Raw genomic sequence first — 9,725 nt, 5'->3', positions numbered from 1 at the left:
TTTTCCAGTTCATAAACCTTTGAAGGACATGAGCAGCTATAGATGGGAGGTAGGAACACTTTATGCATCCAGACAAGAATTTAAGGACACTGTGTTGGATTATACAATTTATACGGCTAGGAGCATCAAGTTTAAGAAGTGTGACTTGGTGAGGGTTAGAGCTGTTTGTCAGAAGGATTGCCCTTTCTGGCTCTATGCACACAGGGTTGGGGATGAATCCACGTGGTAGTTAAGAAGCATGAACCTACAACACACCTGCATGCAAACACACAAGGTTGGCATACTGCACACTAAGTAGCTCGGAGCCCAGTTTAAGAAGAAGGTAGAGTCTAATCCTAGAATAAAAATAAAGGAGTTAGTGACAAAGGCACACAAGAAATGGAATGTAACTCTGACCAAGTCCATGGTAGCCAAAACAAAGCAAGAGGCACTAAGCCAGATTCAAGATGCATTTAGGGAACAGTATAAAAGGATTAATGATTACTGTGCTGAGCTTCTAAGGACAAATCCAGGTTCATCGGTCAGCCTGAAAGTGATCCGGAGCCCAGATTTTGCCCAGGAGGTCCAGAACCCAGAGTTGATGAATTATTGTATATTCCAAAAACTGTATATCTGCTTTGATGCATGTAAGAAGAGCTTCTAACATTACAGACCCTTTATCAGCTTGGATGGGTGCTTCTTAAAGACTCCTCAGGATGGCTAGTTATTGACTGCAATAGGAAGAGACCCCAATTACCAGATCCTTCCGATTGCTTATGTGGTGGTTGAAGCTGAGACAAAGGACTCCTGCATTTGGTTTTTGAGACATCTATCTGACAATTTGGGTGCTGAAAAAATTGAAAGGTGCACATTTATGTTGGATCAGCAGAAGGTAAACATTAATTTGATAATCGTTTTGGGCATTATGAATTATTGTGAACACTATACTAACTTGCAAACTCACCTTTCTACTGCAGGGCTTGTTACCATCTTTTGAAGAAGTTATTCTAGGGGTTGACAACCAATACTGCGTGAGGCATCTGTATAACAATTTCAGGAAGAAAGTCCCTGGATTGGAGCTGAAGAATCAAATGTGGAGATGTGCAAAGTCAACGCACTGGAAAGATTGGGAGAAGGAGATAAAGTCACTGAGGCTCAAGAATGAGGGTGCATTTCGGCACTTGAATTGCATTTCACCCAGGTTCTGGTCCCGTTCTCACTTTTCATTTCATTCAAAATTTGACTCCCTTGTTAACAACATGAGTGAGAGTTTTAATGTTGTCATAGTTGAGGCTAGAAAAAAACTAATTGTGACTATGTTTGAGGTCATTAGGGTCTATGTAATGACTAGATGGGCTGCCAATAGAGATAGGATTCAACTGTACCAAGGTTACATCATGCCAATAATTAGGAGAAAATTAGAGAAAAGTGCAAAGTATGCTAGGGACTGGAGACCATATTGGTCAGCTGCTAGTAAGTATGAGGTGATGTGTGGGTTAGACAAGTTTGTTGTCGATCTGTTTGCTGGTGAGTGTTCCTACAGGAGGTGGCAGATGAGCGGGCTACCCTGTCCTCATGCTATCAGCTGCATCAACTTCAAGGGGTTGGACTTGGAATCGTTTGTGGATGACTATTACAACAAGGATGCTTACTTGAGGTGCTACCAGGAAGTCATACATCCTCTGAACAGGCCAGATCTGTGGGAGAGAAGCCAGTATGATGATGTCATGCCACCACCATATAGGAGGCTAAGTCACCGGCCAGTGAAGAAGAGGAAGCGAGGACTTGGGGATGAGGATAACAGAAGCCAAACTCACCTCTCCCGTAGGGGTCAAATACAAAGATGCTCTAATTGTGGTGGTGTAGGTCACAAGAAATCAGGTTGCACAAAACCTAAGAAGGTATGTGGCTCACTGTTTTAGGGTTCAGTTTGGTAGTATACATTGTTATATATTAAATTGTGACATGAATGTTTCCAATTTTTAATTTTTCTCACAGGTCCAACCTGCAACCCAACAAGCTGGCAAGGGTCTTAAGAGAGGTATGAAAGTTTCAAGCTCACAACCCCCTGGCCAAATAGTTCAAAGAGGAAAACTTAGCAGGACTTCATGTTCTCAGCCCAACCCTGCAACAACTCAGCCCAACCCTACAACAACCCAACGCAAGAAACTAGCAATCAGGCCCAGGAAGTCAGCAGCTAAGCCCACTGATCATTCAACTCAGCCCAAGACCTAGGCCAAAAAATCAAGGCCTGCACCAGCTCAGTCCAACCCTAAAGCTCCTTCAACTCAACCATTGCCTAAGAAGAGCAGTGCAACAGAATCCTCCACTAGCAAGAAGGACTCACATAGTCAACCAACTGAGAGAAAGAGGCATTTTTTGTTATCCACACTGGTGCACCTTATATCCCACTGCAGAAACTGAAGCTAATGGCAAATTTGCCTCCTAGTGCATAGGGCAACCTTTGGATGTCATTAGTTATGATTTGACTTTTATGGCTGTTTCACTAGGCCTCAAACAATGTTATTTTGTTAATTTGTTCTACGTGGCTAAGTGGTTTTAACTTTGTTTATGAACACTGTTGGTCTGTCTTTTTTTTGTTTAAGTGACATCTTTAATTCTGTAATTGGCCTTTTTAGCTTATGGATTGTGTTATGCATGACTTGAATTATCAGTGTTTTAAGTTTCATTGGTCTGTGTTTTATGTCATTACCAGTTGCACATATATCTACTTTAGAATATTGCAACACAGATCCTCTGCTTTATGCTTGGAAACCAACACAACACTGTCATTCATACATTCAAACATGTTCACAAAAGATACAGCACAAAAGATCATTGTAACATGAAAAGTTGTCCTATCAAATACCCAAAAGAACACAAAAAAAAATCCTAAAATTCATGTTCTAATCATCTACAATTTAATTGCATTTCATATGCTTGCCTTAACTTATGTGGATTATGCAGCAACAAATACAAAAACTCAATCCACCCGACAACCCCTAAAGTAGCTACAATCCTCAGCTTCCATTCGACATCCTTCAACCTTGTCTTCAAGGTTGTAATTTTCTTCCTGCTTCTTGCAATTTCAGAATCCTGCTGCGCTCCTCTTGCTTCCGGGTTTGCCCACTGAAAGAAATCACAGGCATCCTGAATCTATCACAACCCAGAATTTCTAAGATGAAAGAAACCCAGATGAAGAAACTCAATCTCACAAAATAGAGGCTAACAAAATACCTCATAGTAGACGCAACCCTAAAATTGTCGGTCTGGATTGTCCTTCGTCGTTGAGGTTCGCAGAATTGGCCTCTCCCCATACCCACATACCAACTCCTTCACAGGCGATCGAATTCGACACAATCTGGAACTCTAAGAAGCCATCGACGCAGTGTTTCCGACCCCTTCCTCTGCTTCATTGAACCCTAGCGCAGCTTCCTTCCTCTGAGCCTTGCCAAGAAGACGATCCTCTACTCCTTCTTCCACAACGTTCACTTTTTTTATTATTATTATTATTATTATTATTATTATTATTATTATTATTATTATTATTATTATTATTATTATTTGACTAACAAATAGTAACGAGCAGTAACAAACTCAAGGGCATAATTGTCCGTCAGACCATTTTAAAACAAGCATGAACTTTGGGGACGATTTTGTTTACAAAAAGAAATTTGAAAACGAAACAAATTTTTGGCCTCTACGTTAAAGACCAAAATCGTCCTTAACCCTTTACAAACAAAATGATCAATCTCCAAGACAGACATGCGCAAACTGACAAATTGCTAATCTATTATATAGCTCTAATTTCACAACCAAAATGTGTCACATGTCACTTTCTTATTGCAATTGGAATCAAATCTTTTCCTCCAAAATTAAGGAATTCTCCTCTCCTCTTTACTAATTTTACAACCAAAATGTGCCACATGTCACTCTCTCATTATAATTGAAATCAAATATTTCCATCCATCCAAAATTAAAGAATTATTCCCTCCTCCTTACTAATTTTACAACCAAAATATGCCACATGTCACTCCCTCATTGCAATTGAAATCAAATCTTTCCCTCCAAAATTAAAGAGTTCTTCCCTCCTCCTTCTTCCTTTCTTTATTTATCTCATTCCTTCAACCACTCTATCTATTTTATATATAATTATCAATATTAATGACTAATTACTAATTTGGTAATCAAAATGTGCAACATGACATTCTTTAATTGCATTAAAATTAAAATTAAAATATTAAAATTAAAACTGAAATATACTTATATTATGTATCATATATTACTATCTAATTTAATAATCAAATGTGTCACATGACACTCTCTTATTAAAATTGAGAGAAAATATTATTTTCAAAATTAATAAACTCCATTCCTAAATTCTCTCATCTACCTCTCTCTATTTTTTTATTTCTCTCTACTATTTTTACTCTATATATAATTTATATTTTATATTAGTAATTTGACAAATCAAAATATTTCATCCGATGTTTTTTTACAATTAAAATAAATCTTTTTCTTCCAAAATTAACAAACTCTCACTCTCACTCTCATTCTTCATCTTTATCTTTCTCTCTCTTTTCTCTCATTCTTTATTTTTTCTATCTTTCTCTTCTACGGAAAACAAATAAACAAAATAATATAATTTAAATAAAAAAATTATTATTATTATGATTATTATTGTATACATAATTTTTTATTTAGTTTTAAATTTTCACCGCTTATGTTTCTAATCTATATTTTCATTTCTCTTCTTTCAAATATTTATTACATATGATTTGGAGAGAATACTAATGTTATAATTAAAAGTTAGAATCAAGATTCAATTGTTTTAAAAAATTAATTTTGAGTTAATTTTATAACTGTCAGTATAATTTTTTATGCTAATATTTAATTATATTTTTATATACACAGGGAGAAAAAATATTATTTTTAAATAGTAAGTATAAAAATTAATTATTTATATTTGTGCAACAGATTTAACAGTTAATACTTAATTAAATATAAAAGTATACACGTTAAAGTGTTTTAAATTTTAGATAACAAATGTTAAAATTAATTATTAATAAAAAATTAGACTTTTTATATAAAAATAATAAATAAAAATCTTATTATTTGATTTTTTATCTACAGATATCTTTGTCTTCTTAGTCAAAGACTTTTGTTAATCTACGATTTTTTTGTAAAAGTAGTTTGATTTTATAAATCTTTTGTACCATGCATAATTTATAGTTTTATACTATAAGAACAAAGTGGACGGTAATTTTAAAAAATCTATATTCCCGTAATGTTATTACGGATAAAAATACTAGTTTCTATAATATATTAAGGATATTATTTCAAACATCAAAAGTTTCCTCTAACACGCATTTGATATTTTATATAGTTCTAGTAGCTCTCATCAAACAGGTCAACTTCTATGAAAATATAATAATTAATTTATAAACCCTCTTAATAAGAAAGGCATAATCTCTATCCAAACGCCAACGTGGAATATAAGCCCGTACATGCAAGATTATTTTAAGTTATTTTAAAAGGAAAACCATTAAGATTAGAACAAGAACATATTGAGGCTTACTTAATAAACATAGAAGTATTATTTAGTTTTGACTAAATGACATTTGCATTACACAAGTAATCATGGATAATGACAATGTTTATCTTGTTCACATTTTAAAATTAAATAAATAAAAGAAAGAAAACTTTTTTTTCGGAGGTTCAAAATATTATGCACATACTTAAAGATTTTAACATAGACAAAAAGGATTTCAGAAGAGAGAATCGACAAAAACATTGTAAGAAGAACAACTACATCAATATCTAAACTAAAGTAGTGATTTTAATCTTCATTAACTTCACATTGTAAATTCAGTGTACACACTCACCTCAACTACACCACAATGATCAATGCTATTAATACCAACAACATTTTCTTTTATACAAAAAAGCTCACACATCAATTCACATCTCACATTTGATATATGTATGTGTATATAATATATATATCTCACAATGAAATCATCTTCCTGTGAATATGAGTGTGTTCTCCAGCCATACCTACTTCTCCATGGTCATGATGATGAAAAAAGAGCGTCAAGATGCCAACTAAGCACAACACTGAACCGACGAGAAGTTTGTCATAGCGCTCGACCCAGTGAAACTTCAGCTGACTAGCCCCGTAGAATGACAACGCTACTAGCGATGTCATCACAGATATTGTGCTGTAACATGCACCATGTCTCAAGCTTAGTGATGGTAACAAGTTTCTAAACTACTAAATCTTTACATAGTTGTTGGCATCAAAACAAGACTATACATAAAGAAGTAGGCTAGAAACTAAAAAAATTCAGGGCTTCAAAGAATATACATCTTCAGTACACAATAACATGCAAAGCTCCAAATGCAAAACAATAATCAGGATTCTTAAATTCAAGGGAAAATCATATTTGACTTTCCTTGAGGTTTGGTGTATACTTTACAAAATACAAGGGTAGCGGGCTTATTAAAAATACAGACGAGTCAGGTTGAATTTCACCAAATTTTAAAGGAGTGTAATTTTCCCTAAACTTCATTATTCTTTCAAACAACTCAAAAACCCCGAGCCTCCCTAAACAAATGTAGACGGTTTGAAGGGAAAAGTATAACTGGAACAGGTTGACTTTAATGCTTAAGTCAATGTGAGGCAGATGACCAACATCAGAATTTCTAACCATGAATCCACGATAACCAGCGACACAGTTTCACAGTAAACATGTGACTTTATACACTTGCAGGAAAAGCCAACAGCAATGCACACAGAGAAAAGCAGAGTAGCACATTTGAAAGAAGAAGCACAGAAAAAATTTGCATTGCAATTGACTGATACCTGAATAGCAGCACTATGATGGCAAGTATCATCATGGAAGACGAGTTTCCAACGGCAAGAAATACCGGAAGCGTAGTAGCACAAGGAGACAATGCAGGAACAAGGATAAGTCCTGCTACGGCCATTTTCTCCATGGGTTGGTTGTGTGAATGACTATGGCCACCCTTTCCACTTAAAAACAAAATAACATAACCACCACCAAGAACTACAAGTAGCATTGATGCAAGCTTATGCACTGTTTCTTCACCAGCAATGGTGTTTGCCATCGTGATTGCTGTTATGCCAAGCAGTGAAGTGGATATTACATGCAAAATTGCTCCAAGCGCAGCTGCATGGAGAAAATGGATTAAGTACAAAATGTAATGCCGAGAATGATGCAGATAATGATGCCATAATAAAACAACTCGATATATTATCTTCTGATGATATCGTATCAACAAACACAACAAGTAAAAAAAAAAAATACACCAATCAAACACGATATCACCCCATGTTATTGCTAATTTGATTAGTGGAGGGAAAAAAGTTACATATATAACAATGTTATCATCCATCAACAAAAGCTTCAGTGTACTCTCACGTGTTGGACCATTCTCCTTAATCATCTTTGCAAAGCTGAGATTTCAAACTTAAGATTTTAGCATGCAAGGTTGCGCATCAATTAGTTTTGTAGAATACAGTTCATAGAATTGCATACATACACCAAAAAAAGTGCATACTATTTGATTTCATTAGTCCTCAACTGAGAACCCTTTCCTATGAAAAACTATAGATCGAAGATAATTTTGACACGCCAAGCACCAAATCAATTATTAAGCTAAGAGTTAGACTAAGATCCAATAGATCATTATGATGGGAGGTTAATGACTACCAACAAGGTGCAACGATTCATGACACACTCCACAAGCAAACTTTTCTCTTTTCCCTCTTTCTGGGGCATAATTCTAACTCAAGTCCTTACACATAATCATATCATTGAATACAAAAAACAACAGAAAGAAAGAAAGAAAACATTGAGTAGCAGATGGGCAAGTTATGAGCATAAGCATTCAGCTAGCAGCACTTAAAGCATTACAAATTGGGAACCAAAATTTTTAAAAAAAAAAGGTATATGAAATGTTGAGAACTCATAATCCCATTTTTCGTATTTCAATAATCTATTATACAGAAACCCAATCATGAATCATCAGAGAGAAATTTTCTCATTCTTGATACCTCGATCCATTTATAGCATCCACATCAACAGATCAATGCTTCATAAAACTAGAACAAAGCTACAAAATCCATAATCCCTAAACCCTAAGATTGAAACATGACTTACGCTCTAAGCACCACAAAACTAATCAAAACCTAGAAAATCCAAAATATTAATAACAACAATAACAAAGATAAGTAAACAACAACAATAATAACTTCTTCAACCTCACAATGGCAGCATCTGATGCAACCTCATTCACACAAAGTTCAAATGCAAGTAACTAAATAGCTACCAGAAACGGAATCTTTCTCTCATTGGATACAACAGAAAGGTGAAACTAAATTTCATTTCCGAAAACACGGATCTAAGTAAGAAAGAATCAAATCGAAGAAAAAAAAGGAGGAACTCACTAACTAGGAGAGTTCGAGAGAGATTCCATTTCTGAACACGACCAACAATGGAGAATGGAAGCCAGTGAGTTGGAATGAACGAATGCAGAATCGAAACCGTTGCTATTCCCCCAATCGTGGATAGATCTTCGGCGCTGAAACCATCCATTGCCAAAGCAGCTAAAAAAATATGCAAAAAGAAAAAAAAATTAAAAAAAAAGGTGAGATTATGGTTAGATTAGATCTGTGAGTGGAAACCCTGCAAATGGAGAATCGAATTAGAAGATTGAAAAGGGAAATTGAATTGCCATAGTTTTGGAGAAAATAGAGTAAGCGGTAACAGCAGTTGCAGAGGGAAAAAAATAATGGCAAAAATGAGAAAAAAAAGCAAATAAATAAATATTATTTTCTTAAAAAAACCGTTGTACATCCGTTAAACCATTTAATTATTGTGATTATAATTTTATTCAATTTGTAATTAATTTTTTATATTTTTTAATTGTATTTTTGTATTATTTTTTTTATAAATTAAAATATTTATAATTAAAAATTTAACTAGATTTTTTTCTAAATATTTTTTTAAAAAATTATTTTGTTAATTTTATATTTTTTATATAAAAATAACTTAATTATAAAATTAAAAATATTATAAAAGTTAAATTAAAAAATATATATAAAAATTTAATTAAAATTTTAATTAAATTATAAAAACTCAAAGAATAATTAAATCTTAAATGTACTATAAAATTTTATTTAAGTAGTATTTTTATGAGAAAAGTTTTACACTCAAGTAAAATACTTAACTAAATTCAATTAAGTTGTTATCAAGAATTTTAAATTTAAGCATGCCTTTTTTTTACCTATGTTGTTGCTACATCTTTTTCTTATTCTTTTGTTATTATTGTCACCGTCGTCATCACCGTCACCACCACCTCATCCTTCTCCTCCTCTTTCTTTTTCTCTTTTCTTTTTCTCCTTCTTCTCCTTCATTTTCATCATCGTGGTCTTCTTTTCTTTTTTCTTCATCTTTTTTTATTATTATTATTATTGTCATTGTCACCACCATTACACCACCACCTCCATCTCATCCTCCTAATTCTTTTCTCATTTGAATTTCTTTGATCTCCTCCTTCTTTTTCCTCTTCCACCTCCTACTACATTATCATTATTATCATCATCGTCCTCTTCTTATATGTATAACAGTTCAAACTCAGAAAGTATCGAAATTTTTTAATGATAACAACACACAAACAAACTAAATTCAAAACAAGTTTAGACTAAAAGTGTACCTTAT

At 33.7% G+C, this 9,725-nt stretch overlaps 2 protein-coding genes across 2 annotated transcripts; one reads left to right on the top strand and one right to left on the bottom strand.

Moving 5' to 3' along the window:
* The first annotated feature begins 403 nt into the window (after window positions 1-403).
* On the top strand, window positions 404-2,214 carry LOC148550232 (uncharacterized). The gene is made up of 4 exons (XM_088494380.1): window positions 404-512; window positions 720-871; window positions 957-1,880; window positions 1,978-2,214. Exons 1-4 carry the CDS (start codon window positions 404-406, stop codon window positions 2,212-2,214), a joined length of 1,422 nt encoding a protein of 473 aa, XP_088350506.1.
* A 3,586-nt stretch (window positions 2,215-5,800) lies between these two features.
* On the bottom strand, window positions 5,801-8,800 carry LOC107608567 (Fe(3+) dicitrate transport system permease). The gene is made up of 4 exons (XM_016310328.3): window positions 8,740-8,800; window positions 8,453-8,611; window positions 6,845-7,172; window positions 5,801-6,200 (listed from the first exon to the last, which is right to left on the bottom strand). Exons 2-4 carry the CDS (start codon window positions 8,598-8,600, stop codon window positions 5,987-5,989), a joined length of 690 nt encoding a protein of 229 aa, XP_016165814.1. The 5' UTR covers window positions 8,601-8,611; window positions 8,740-8,800; the 3' UTR covers window positions 5,801-5,986.
* Window positions 8,801-9,725: the final 925 nt, after the last annotated feature.

The sequence above is a fragment of the Arachis ipaensis genome, chromosome B7, assembly GCF_059453495.1.
Source record: "Arachis ipaensis isolate K30076 ecotype BB chromosome B7, ASM5945349v1, whole genome shotgun sequence".
NCBI lineage: Eukaryota > Viridiplantae > Streptophyta > Magnoliopsida > Fabales > Fabaceae > Arachis > Arachis ipaensis.
This window is presented reverse-complemented; position numbering and strand designations above follow the sequence as displayed.

Bases quoted from the DNA above. Each gene is read 5' to 3' on its own strand.
- LOC148550232 (XM_088494380.1), top strand. From the start codon at position 404: ATGGTAGCCAAAACAAAGCAAGAGGCACTAAGCCAGATTCAAGATGCA. The intron at 513-719 runs GTTCATCGGTCA...TGACTGCAATAG, and splicing joins GCTTCTAAGGACAAATCCAG to GAAGAGACCCCAATTACCAG. The intron at 872-956 runs GTAAACATTAAT...TTTCTACTGCAG, and splicing joins TTATGTTGGATCAGCAGAAG to GGCTTGTTACCATCTTTTGA.
- LOC107608567 (XM_016310328.3), bottom strand. From the start codon at position 8,600: ATGGATGGTTTCAGCGCCGAAGATCTATCCACGATTGGGGGAATAGCA. The intron at 7,173-8,452 runs GTGAGTTCCTCC...TTCTCCATGCAG, and splicing joins CTCTCGAACTCTCCTAGTTA to CTGCGCTTGGAGCAATTTTG. The intron at 6,201-6,844 runs GTATCAGTCAAT...TGCATGTTACAG, and splicing joins ATCATAGTGCTGCTATTCAG to CACAATATCTGTGATGACAT.